Source organism: Micropterus dolomieu, linkage group LG01, assembly GCF_021292245.1.
Source record: "Micropterus dolomieu isolate WLL.071019.BEF.003 ecotype Adirondacks linkage group LG01, ASM2129224v1, whole genome shotgun sequence".
Lineage (NCBI taxonomy): Eukaryota > Metazoa > Chordata > Actinopteri > Centrarchiformes > Centrarchidae > Micropterus > Micropterus dolomieu.
The window spans coordinates 52,186,436-52,199,171 of NC_060150.1; the positions used below are offsets into that span (position 1 = coordinate 52,186,436).

Here is a 12,736-nt window from a genome sequence, read left to right on the forward strand (position 1 = left end):
TCTATCTATCTATCTATCTATCTAAAATGACTCTTGGAATAAAAGGGGAGGGGGGTCATCTTGAAATCAGCGTCGTCTTTTATATTCGGACCAATACGGTACGGATCCGAAACACGCTCCTCGTGTTGATCATCTTGATATATCAGGCTTGTGTGGAGACACAAAGGAAACACTGTGCCATCTTGACACAGTGCTCTGGGATGATTCTGCTTGCTGCTGTGAAGATACTTTACAAATTCACAGAGCTCACAGATCACCATGTCGTCGGGTCTCTGACTAAAATACTCCCAAACTTCAGATGGTTGAGGGTGAGGTGTTTATGCTGCAGCTGGGTCTCCCAGGGGAATCCCTGCTTAGACCAGCTGCAGCGTGCCAACACATGTTACGCAATACCACCGCAGTCGTACAGCTTGGTGTAGGCCACCTAAACATTAATGTGTATCATGAGCTCACAAGTATAACTGCATGTGTTGAAAAGGGAACAACATGTAGTGTACTGGGCCCATGTGACGCCTGTGATCGGAGCCAAGTCAGCGTTGGGCTCGGTGTCAGATGCTGAGCTGGAACAGATTTCACTGAGCAGGGAGGGGGAGTGTTTGAGTGGCTGGTACGGCAATCAAAGAAACCAGATCCTCAGTCGGCCTCAATTAAACCAGAATTACTCAATCTGGAGTGAAACAAAATGGTCTGTGTTGTATTTTGCTGTAATTTTTGCAGAAAATAGCACCAGTTCAAGATCCAAACTACACAAGGTCTCTCTCTGTAAATCATTACAAATAATCATTTCACTTATTATTCTGATAAGTGATCTGTTCAAGCAAAAATACAAACGTTCTTTAGTATTGTAAGGATTTGCTGCTTTTCTTGTGTCAGAAAGATATGATATTATGATATTTATGATGATGTTTTTGAATTTAAGTTGTTAGTTGGACAAAACAAAAACCTGAAGATGTCCAGTTGGTCTTTAGGAAATGATTTCTGACATTTTTTACACCAAACAATTATTTGGGAGAATAAATAGATTTATCGATGATAAAAATAATCATAACAAACTAATGCTGCCGCACTCTAGAGGATAAATGGGCTGCTTTGGGGGCAGATTCGCCCTCTGAAATACGTGGGGGCATTACCAAGCCGAGGCAGGTTGGAACAGGTTATTACAGACATAAACTTAAGGATGCTGACTGGATTGAAAGCTCCCCGATTTGAAATGTTTGATGTAGGCATTTGAAAATCAGGAAGATCTCTGATCAGAAACCTGCAGCAGCCAATGAGAGCAAGCTGAGCGGGAAGTGCTCCCAGCGTGTTGTGTATCTGCTCTATAAAATATATAAACCTGCTGATTCCCTCTTATCAGCCTCGAGTTCATCCACAGTTTGATTCTCTTCTTTTTGTTTTTCTGTGCAAAACACAGCTCACAAAAGGTCTTAGGCAAGTCTGCCTCCATCTTTGTTTCTGTCTGTCAGAAAGTCATGTTTGATCACACGAGATTCTGTGAGATCCCAAGTCCCCGGAACCGCTGCTTTGAAACCGTTTATACTAAATGCAGAGCGTGTGGTCCTGCGTCTGGACTGAACCGTCTGGTTTGTGTGTTAAAATATAAAAATTTGTTAATTCTGTCATTATGTCTGAGATCCAACATTTTTAAAATCGTTTGACATTTTAGAAGAAGTTAAAATCCTCCAGTTTACACAAGGCATGAGTGGTTTTTCAGCCTCTCCCTCTGTACAAAACAAACTGACAAGAACAACAAAATCACTCAGCCTCCTAAAGAAAGTAGAGATGCCACCGAAGCATCTGAGTACAGATATTTAACTGCATTTTTGAGTTTTAAACGGAGTCGGAAAGCGAAGCTCAAAATCTCAGTGGCTGGCCAGTATTAATAAATTCAGCAGCGTTAAAACTAGTCAAACCGCACAGGTGAGATTCTGGTTATCATCTGCAGGAAGATGGAACATAATACCCGTTTATGTGACTTTAGAGTTAATGTCTCCCAGGAAAGCTGCAGCCTTGTTTGAGCAGCCTGGTTCAGTTCCTGCAAGTCCTCGAGAGATGAGGCGAGGCAAATCAAAGCGGCACAATGGCCTAGTTTCCAGAGTCCAGATCATTCTGTCGCTCATGCATAATGAAGAACGCCAACAATTAGCCGAGAGCGGGACACGCAATAGCTAAATTAATCTTCTATGTTTTTTACTTTCATCTCTGTAACATTTGCGTAGATTTTAGAGATTTTTCATGAACGTAAGAGTCACAAGATTTCTCCCAGTCAACGGAGAACTGTTTTTTACCCAACATCAGTGGGATTTAATGTGATGTACTGAGGGGATTTTAGCAGCTCTCCACATGCCAAAAACACAGATCCTCACTTCAGACTGGGGGATAGAGGGGACCACAGTCCTGCTCTCGTGTACTGTGTAAAGCATTTTGCCCCTTGGTGTAAATACATGTTTTTTTTAATCAGATGCCTAAATGTGGAACACTTGTTTCATTGTCAACATTTTGTCTTTTTCAGGGAAATGAAGCCAGTTACGCCCTGGACATGTGCTCGCACTGTAAGTACCACGGCATTAGATCAGTCACAATCACTGACTTCTGTTACAAACATGTGCTGCTTCCTCTAACTCTATCTGTTTATCTGTATATCTATGTTTTCTATATTCATTTTGAATATGAAAGGGGTGGTGAATATCTGATCTAAAACATCTGGGTGAGGATAAGTTTGGAGAGCAAACACTTTATCTTTTTACTTGAAGCATTTTCTGAGCTGAACTATGGTGAACTTTGCATTTTTAGAGTTCTAAACACAACTTTGGGATGCACAGGAACACAAGTGTAAAAAACATCAGTGTGAAATACTGCCAGACAGCTGTACAAAAATGTAATAAACGTAATATGATAGTGTAGAATTAACATATTTAGGTTTAATTCAAAACAAATGAAGTATTTGTTGAAGTATTTTTCTTGCACAAGTATTTAATGAATGAAAACATGAAACTGCTGTATTGTCCAACTGGAATAAATTTTATACTAGTGGTGGGCTGTATAGTATACTATTACATAAAATGACAAAATTTTAATAATTTATATATGAACATACTAACAGTATATTATTAGATTAAAATTGAACGTTTTATCTAATGTTATTATATTAGACTTATACACTCATTTAAAGTAGTTTCTCCTCCATATTAAAGAGCCTCTGCAGTGAAAATCTGCATCTTTCCACTGCAGAGGCTCTTTAATGCCAGAGGATGCCAGTGTGCCAGCATGTGCTCCTTCTAGCCTCCTCCTGAGAGCAACACGTTCCCCTTGTTCTGATTTACTAAAGTTACTGTAACACTGTTCAGTAGTCTTGTTTACATTAGGTGTGGCGTGGGTTGTGTGGGTGCTTTTGGTATATTGTGAATCCATCCCTGGTTCAAAAACTACAAAAGCACCAATCACAGTAAAGGTTTTTTGTGATGACTGATCAGTGTTTCAAAAAACTGTCTTCAATGTCTCAAATTCTCAAATCTATTTCAATATTTTAAAAAGCTTTAACAAAATATTAAGGTCTTTACTTCCAGTCCTACAATGGTTTCATACCATATTTGAACACAAGCAGAAGGAGCAAACATGTAGTATAAATATGTGTATAATAAATAGTGTTAAACTCATTTTTGCTGTGCTCCTAAATTTCTTTGTGTGCTCCTAAATCTTTTCATTTAGGAGCTCATGTGCTCCTTGGGGGAAAAAGGTTCATGTAGAGCCCTGACCCACCTATATTGGCTGTCTTGTTTGCTCACTTGACTTCAATTCAGTTTTAAAAAAAGTATTTAAAAAATTAACATATTTGTACCTTTACAATTGCAACCACTGCAGCTTCTTGGGTCTCCATTTTCACAAGTTTTATAATACATTGGTGGTCCCTCCCCTTCTGCTACGTAGCCAAGATGGCGACCGTTGAGGGTGAGAAGTGTCCAGCATTCCACACTCAACTCTTTGACCGTTATTAGTACACCATCCAGGTACTCATTGTGCCCTGCATTTTACCATACTGGTAAGTGTGAACGCACTTATGCTCTTAAAATATCAAGTGTGAGTACTGCGGGTGCGAACTGAGACACGGCAAAACTTATACTTATAAAACTACTGGATAGTGATCATCTGGGAAAAGTCAGACATGTTTACGCTGAGTTTGGTTTATGATGGAGGTCGGTGATGGATGTGAACATCACCACATGCTGCACCTCGTCCTGCCGGCAGTCTGACCCAGACTCCCGACACTCTGAGGCTAAAAATGCCTCATCGCTCTGTAAAGGTCAGTGCCAGGGCTGCTGGGAAAACCTCATTTATTTTTAGTCACCGCAATATCCCAGTTTTAATTAGCTGGTCGCCTCGCCCTGCCCTCCCCAAACCCTGCTGCTTAATTAGAAAATAATGACTGTAATGTCGGGTGCTATTTGAGTAGCACCCCCCTCAGGAATGTGGTAGTGTGAGGTGAACTTGGGTCTGAAAATTACATCAACCATCGCATGTATCGGATACGTTCGGTGCAAGGGTTTGGGGGCGTCCCAACGAGCTGTTTAGGAAGGTGTCAAAAACTAGGGGGACCCCGCAGGGAAAGGGGGCGGTTAAGATTTATGACCTGTGCTCAGTCTTTGGACCCCCATCATGCCGCCTGTTGATTCCCAGAAACAGCTCAGCCCTTTCTCAAACCTCTTGAAATTTGATACCAAGTCTCTGGTTTTATAATCTGTGAGCAAGACCAGATCCCCGTGTGTGTGACCGAGGCAGTGGTTCAGGCAGGTGTATCTGCTTACTGCAGTTTACTTTGGGTCCTTGCCTTGTAGCTTGAAGACACACCAGCAGCTCTCGGGTGTCTCACCACCAGACCTCATGTATTTGGAGAGGTGTGTGGGTCAGTGACCTGAAACAGGGAGACATGAGCAGCCGGGTTCAGCCTGACGGACTGTGCTGTATTCAGCTGATGGACTTCGCCTGCTCAGGGATAATTACAGCGTTCCCGATGCCACCACGCCTCGACTCCACACCCTTCTTTTTTTTTTCAGGGCAGCTGCCTTTCCTGTTAAACAGAGCTCCCTTACTGGAGTTACCCACTCCACCACAGATGAACCACTAATTTGAAGGTAGACTTTAGACTTTATTGTCCCCTGTGGTGGGAATGAGGGTGTTCAAATAAACAGCTCAGGCAAACACTTGTCTTTCTGTGAATTTTATTCTTCTGCAGAAGGACTCACAGCAACACACATGCGCCGTGTACATGTATGCTCGAATGAGTGAGGAGAGCTCTGTGAGCCTGTTATTTATCCAGCTTTAGGGTCAATCATATCATCCCACAGAGACACGTTGTCCCTGAAGTCTGGATACCACAGAGAACAGAGATATTTTGACTGTTATGTTTACACAGATTCAGTGCCACATCTCAGATGAGTCTCCCTGATCCCAGGGTTACATGCAATATGTTTGGAATTCCCATTACACCCTAGAGGGAAATTATTTCACAGCACTGTTCATCACCAATTAACATTTTCTTTCCCACATATCATTTCCCAACAAGTGCACACCACAAACATGCAACAACAACAACAACTGACAGGACATGTGAAAGCAGGACTCCTGGTGTCTTCATTGAGACACCTTGTTCAGGGCTGCTATGGCTGCAGGTACCAGGCTTTTGCCAAAATGAGACCTACAAGTAATTTAATTGTGTTTATGTCCACTAGAAGCGCTGTTGAGCAGTGTCTTTACGAGTAGAACCCAGTGTTTATATCTTGCACACACCCGCTATTACCGTTGACTGGCAGTCAGTGGCAGTAATGCATTAAGAAACATAGCCTACATGCCAGTAAATATGAATATAAACAATGTAAAGTTTAAAGCATCAAAATAGCATCAACATTTGCCGTGCAGTGTAGAGGGGGCAGCGAGGGCCGGTCAGCTGCTCCTCAACGGCTGTCGGACGGTCGGTTGAATTTCTGGCATATCAGACATTTTGGCCGGCCGTCGTCAGGCTGTCGCACAGTTGAAGCAGAGCCATGAGTTTATTGCTCACGATCGGTGCCTTTTTTTTTCTCCCAGCTCCTACGTGAAGTGGTGAACGGCGTCTGAAAGTTAACAATCACTACAGTAAAACATAGCTGGCTTACCTCCAATTCTTTCTGCAAAATGGACATTCCATGCCGTCCACGTCTTCCCAGCCACCTAGTCCATATACAGTGGCGCCTCTTTTTTAATAAGTTTCGGCACGTTTCTGCCTTGTTGGCATTATTGCTAGCAAACAAACTACCTGCCAGTCTTTATTGACAATTGTCAATAACCAGAACAGTCTGTTTTAGACATGTTATATAAATCTACTGTTTTATACATGAGTTTGAGCATGTAAATTGAGAGCTCTGGCTTTATATTGCATACGATTTATATAGTGTAAATCATGAAAATTTCATATCACGATTATAGTGACCAAAATGATCACGGTTATCTGTATTATCACAGTATTGAAAAATGTGCCAAAAAAGATTAAAATGTACTGAAACACACACTGAAACCATTTCAACAAGTTTCATATTTAAAACTACAAATAAAATTGCCATTTTGTTTGCATAAACAATAAAATAACAGCTAATACCTTTTGTAAAAATTTGAAAACCATCTAAGGGTGCATTATCAAGATTTTATGTTAAATAGGTAATGCAATGACCCCATGCACAATTGAAAACAAATAAACAGTTTACAAGCTGTTAGAAAGTCAGCCTAACCAAAGCTAAAAGTTAACACACCCTGCGTTCACTATAAGGCTGTTTTCTTCTGTCAAGTTTCTCTCAGCGCTGTCATTAAAACTAAAACACGACCAGACTCCAGAGTGACTGAAAAATCTCTGCAGCACTCTCTTCCGTCATGTTGTCATTGACCCAAACAAAGCCACGCTGCATCCTGCGCATGCGCACCTGCTTCTGGGAGTCGCTAACTTTGGTTGATGCTGAACAGTGTTTACTGTGAGTTTATAATAACGTCGTAACCGTATCCGGTTATCATGGTAATTAAAATATGTATGGTAATAATAACAGTCGGGAATTTTACCATGTTTTATCATTACACCGGTAATCATTTCATCCCTAGTACAGTGTGAGTTGGAGTTAAACAAGATTTTGAACAGTACAGTGTATGCGCAGCTTTAGCAGGTTGTTTATGAGAAAAATCCACAGGGTGCCTTCTAATCAGGCTAAGTGCGTGGTCTTTTAAAGTTTTTAAAAAAGTCTTAAATTTAGAATTCTAAAAATAAGGCTAAATAAATGCTGTAATGTCATAAATAAATATTTTTTGTGTGTGTGACTTTACAATTTACTCTGTTTGATGTGACTTGGATGGTATACGGCAGTACAGGTAACGTTACTGTTTACGTCAGTTTCAGAAAGCAGGCTTAACAAACTCTGAGCTTATCCCTGCGCTCTGGGTTGATTGAGCCTGAGGTGGCAAACTCTGAATTTTTGGTTCCAGAACAGCGGATCAGAATAAGTTCAATCAACTCAGAGTATGTTGAGCCTGATAGAAGTGCGTGCGTGGGGATGAAAAAAATCATCAATGGAGCTCTGATACTACGATTCACCATGGCAACGGGTAAATAAAGGCAGAGCCTCCATTTTAATCGGGTGGAGCTAGAAATATGAATGCTGCCAACGCGGACCCTGATAGGCTCTAAAACACAGGACTGGAAGAAGGATCAATGCGTTAACATTATTAGGCTACTATACAGCGTTGCTCATTCATCATTTACCAGACTGGAATTTCCTTAATGAATGAGAAAGTGCTGCAGCCCATTACATTCGATTTTAAATAGGAAGGCTATATTTATTAAGCTGTAACCCGCCGGGACTAAATGCCGGTGGCAATCGGCTACCTGATTATGAAAATAGGTAGGCTATAGATCAGATATAAGACACAGTTTACTCGTGAACCTGTGATTGTAAAGTCACAGTCACAGCCAGCATGTTGGGAGGAGTCAGAGAGAAACTGCCGGTTTTCCAACTCCTGCAGCATCAGTTGCCGGAGTTACTGATCTAGGGATTATCTGCTCTTGCTCTCTGAAACAGAAAACTCAGAGTTTCCCTCATCTCAGGCTTAACATACTCCTACTCTGCTTTCTGAAACAGTGCTCTGGACTGTGGAGTGTTTGCGGTGCACAAGCTCTGGCATCCAAGATCTGGCACACATCAGTCAGTTGTTCTCTGACGTGCTAATAACTAGAGCCCAACCCATATGGGATTTTTAAGTCAGATACCGATTTCGGTATTTGAGATTTTTAAAAGCCGATATATTGGACACTTATATATCAAGGACACTTCGACATGCAACCAGGGGGAGCCAGGGATTGAACCGCCGACCTTCCAATTAACGGCCAAACCGCTCTACCTCCTGAGCCACAGTACAACAAAATATATTAATGTTTTGATATATGAGTCAAATGTATAAAACTACAGAAAACATTTTTAAATCTGATTTATTATAAATTATAGAGTACTGCTATTAATGAACATCAAATTAAATAGTGTATGTAATGTAAGGGCCAGCGAAACAGAAACTATAAAAAATACCAATATAGTACTACTACTAAATTACTACATGTCTGCGTCTTTCTGCAATTACATTGCCAAACGCTAGTTGGCTTCACGTTAAGCCCTCCACTTATGTGAATGGGGGTAAAATTGTATACATATGGCTGGTATAGACTTTTCAAATGTTATTGACCGAGCGGATCACATTCTGATAGTGAAACGAGTCATTTTGCTCGGGTTGTGACGGTCAAATATATTGATCCACTGTGTTACAGCCGCTGGTTTGGCCGCTAGTAAAAGTTATTTCAAAGCACGGAGCACTTCCTATCGGCTCAGAGGCATTGCGAGGCTACCCAGCCGACCAGTCACAGTGCTTACAGTCCGCGTCGCCTCGATGTGTAGTTACATTTTTGAGTAGGTGCATGTCAGGTGACGGTGACGTAGGGTACGGGGCTACGCAGAGGCTACGCCGTCGATTTGACGCAGAAGTATAAATCACACACAGTTCTTAATGCAACAAATATTGTATTAATTTCATAGGTGCCATTTACACAGGGGACATGTCTCCATCACTTTATTAAAAGGCATTAGTTAAATGTTATGAAAAATGACTTGTAACAAGAAACGTTAAAAACAAAATACTTTGAGAAAGGTTTATTTGCAGAATAATAAAACATGCAATGCAATGTAGAGAAGAAACAAATGTGCATTGTCCAGAAAAACTAACTTAAGGTAAAAAAAACAATGATTACTACATTGTATTCTGTTTGAATTGTCACCTGATTTTAATTTTTCAATTTATATAAATAAAGACAATTCTACCATAAAGTGGTGCAGAAAATGTCTCCAGAATGCAGGAAATTAAGTGTTTAATGCTCAAATATTTTTTTATATATTCCATCAAAATAGTGTTGTAAATCTTTGAGAATCCTGGGGGTACTTAATGTTTCTTTGACAATCTCATCCAGAGCTTTCCTTTAAAGAATGAGTAGGTTGAGGTTGAACATCTTTCTCACGGACACTTCTGAAGGAAGACTTTATAGTCATTGACCCCCGAATATGCACCAGAGCTGGCTGTGTCACAGCCCTTTCCTTGATGGCTGTTGAGAACGATCTGTTGCCATTCCAGCCAGTGTGCAAATGTCCGCTGGATGCATGAGCTTCTGTTCCACGACTCTGTTCTCTGCTATTTCTATGCCCCAGGTCTATTTTTGCTGCAGCTCCTCTTCTGTTCTGACTAAGTAGTTGCTCACTGAGCGTTCGCTGTCGAAATACACCACACTTGAAGCCAAATCTGCCAGGACTGAAATCTCAAGGATTACAACTTTAAACGGTAACAAAAAACAGCTTCTATGTAAACCAGGCTTTCCTGTCCAGTATTTGGTGCTAAAGTCACTGCTTACTCAGGCCTTGTGTTCAACAACTAGTTTATTTTACCGTTTTTATTTTACAATCAAATATTTACAGATTTATTTGACTAATAATCCATCTTATCAGTATTCACAAAACAGATAAAAAATGGCCAAAGTGACCAGTTATTAACAAAAAATGTTTGACAAAACAGGAAATTTATTATGTATTCTTAGATAATTAACTTTGTCCATCAACCTTTTATACTCAATATAACAACATATACTGTATTCTGTAGACACTATAGACATATATCAGGCCTCACTCTTAAGTTAAGCTTTATGACACAGTGAAATATTCAGCAATATGTTTTCACTGCTCATCAAATAGAAAAATAAAAACTGTGGAGCTGAAACTAAAGGTCTGGCAGATGAAATGCATCGAATCAATGTGTTGCCTATGTAATGGATATATTATATAATAAAAATTCTTACAAGTAAGTGTAAATCAATCACCACGGTAAACAGATTCCGCAGAAAATAAGACTCTACCAGGGATGTCACAATACCAGAAATGTAGTAGTCGATACCAATACCAGTGATATTCCACGATTCTAGATACCAAAATTTAATACTAGGGCCGTGCGAGATGACGATATGCGTTGTTGGACGATAGAAAAACGACGGCTGTGGCTCAGGAGATAGAGCGGGTTAATCGGAAGGTTGGCGTTTCAATCCCACGTCTCCTCCAGGCTGCATGTCGAAGTGTCCTCGGGCAAGATACTGAACCCCGAATTGCCTGTTACATTGTGTAAATGTTAGTTTCTAGTAGGAGAGCTGTGAGTATCGCAGTCTGGATCTGGTTTGCTGCTCTGGGACCGTCTCGTCCTCTCATGTTAACTTTGCAGCAGCAAGAAGCAACAGTCTTCTGCATTAACGTTTACTTGCTGTGTCGTTTTTCACTCTATGGTATTTGTCATGGTATTGGATTTCTCCAGAATCGCTTACCTTACCGACGCAGAGAAATATCATTACTGTTGGAAATTACAACAGTAACTCGTGATATTCAGTTTAATTTAAAACAATGGAGAAATGAAATGACCTATATCCCGATTTTAGTCATATCACACAGCCTTATTTGATACCTCATTAAAAAACTAAAACAAAACAATAGGACATCCAGGACAAATGAGAGGTGGTTTGATATATTCATATCAAAACTCACAGTGTAAAATATTTGAAATGTTGAAAGGGTGGTCACTATATTGGCAGTGGTTTGAGATTTCTATGTTGAAAAACAGAAGTTATAGAAGATTGAAATGGATCGTATTGAACTTTTGAGACGGTCCCCAGCTCCGCCTACAGCTACAGGTGCAGTGGACAGATATACAATTCTTTGAGCTGCAAACTGCATCGTCATCTTTGGTGATTTTGAGTAGATCAAAACTGTGAAACATCTGCCTAAATAAGCTGTCCCACAAATTGCGAAACTGGAAGAAATTGCGGCCCTGACACAAGCTATTGAAGGTAACAGCAGCAAAAGCAGACGAATGTTAATTATTAAACTAACATCACCCCGGTTTCCATACACGATGGTGGAGCTGTCGCTGCAGCTGCACCTGTTGCCGTCTTCCATGTGTTAGATCCCCGGTACGTACGTCATGTTTTTAGAATATTTATAGCAACTTGGTACCGAAGTATCGGTTCTTGTGACATCCCTAAACTCTACTGTGTTGCCACATTTGTAAATCGGTAAATGGAAAAAAAAAAAAAAAGTGATTAGTTTACTCTGACAGGAGAGATGATCAGAGGGGCAGAGTTTTTACCACCATCATTATCTTCAGGATTGAAGTACGGTAAGAGTTTCTCAGTGAAGCAGCAGCCAGTAAAGGAGTAGATAAGAGCTGCAGCATCTACGTCATAAAAGGAGACCAGACCCTCCTCATAATCCACAAACACCCCCACCTTCTGAGGCCGAGACTTCAGAGAGAGACGGACTGAAGGTTCTGTCAGAGCTTTGTAATCATTTCCATTTCTCAACCAAATAGTCCAGTAACCATCCTGAGGTCTCACTGTGATTTTACCCTTCCTGTTGATCGACTCTCTGGCCACTCCTAAAGTCCAGTCAGTCTTTCCTTTAACCTGAACCTCAAAGTAAAATCTGCCGGAAGAGAAACTCTGCTTTCCTAAAACACAGATACAACGAGTAAATCTTTTAGGATTGTCTGGAAGATTCTTCTTCACATCACTATCATACACTTGTTTCCCATCATCAGACAGGATGAGATAGTGATGTGCTGTATCAGGATCAAGAGTCACATCCACTGCATACTGCTGGACCCTCTTCAGCTCAGTTACGGTGAGCAGCTTCTGCATCTGGTTAGTGATTTTCTCCGTCTGCTGAGCCACAGCTCTCACCACAGTCCCCTCATATGAAGGTGGATGGACGCTGATCTTGGTCCAGTCCTTGGTGGGTGGAGGGTGGATGTTCAGGCACTGGACACTCTGGAGAAGATGGAGGTGGTCTTCAGAGCGTGAGAGCTGCTCCACCTCAGTCCTTCTCTTGATCAGCTCAGAGATTTCCTGTTCCAGCTCTTTGATGAAGCCTTCAGCCTGTTGCTCTGTTGTTCTCTGCTTCTCTTCGATGGTGTCGATGAGCTCCTTCAGGCCTCTCTCAAACTCCTTCAGAGAAGTGAAGACCTGAACACCTTCTGCTTTCTCTCTGTCTGCATCTTCCTCACTGAGGCCAACCGACTGTTTGATCTCCTCAATCTTCAGTCGTCTCTTCTGGATCATCTGCTGAATTTCAGCCTCTGTCTTCCCCAGCTCGGCCTT

General features: G+C 41.1%; 2 protein-coding genes across 2 annotated transcripts in view; one reads left to right on the plus strand and one right to left on the minus strand.

Moving 5' to 3' along the window:
* The window catches only part of ppp3r1b (protein phosphatase 3 (formerly 2B), regulatory s1ubunit B, alpha isoform, b), a 29,435-nt gene that overhangs the window by 6,611 nt on the left and 10,088 nt on the right, over positions 1-12,736 (plus strand). Inside the window, exon 2 of the mRNA XM_046046764.1 lies at positions 2,513-2,552. Within this exon, the coding sequence (XP_045902720.1) occupies positions 2,513-2,552 (40 nt within the window). The remainder of the gene's footprint in view (positions 1-2,512; positions 2,553-12,736) is intronic.
* Positions 11,681-12,736, minus strand: part of LOC123969391 (E3 ubiquitin-protein ligase TRIM21-like) — a 3,367-nt gene continuing 2,311 nt past the window's right edge. The window contains exon 3 of the mRNA XM_046046753.1: positions 11,681-12,736. This exon is cut by the window's right edge and continues 25 nt beyond it. Coding sequence (XP_045902709.1) covers positions 11,681-12,736 — 1,056 coding nt within the window.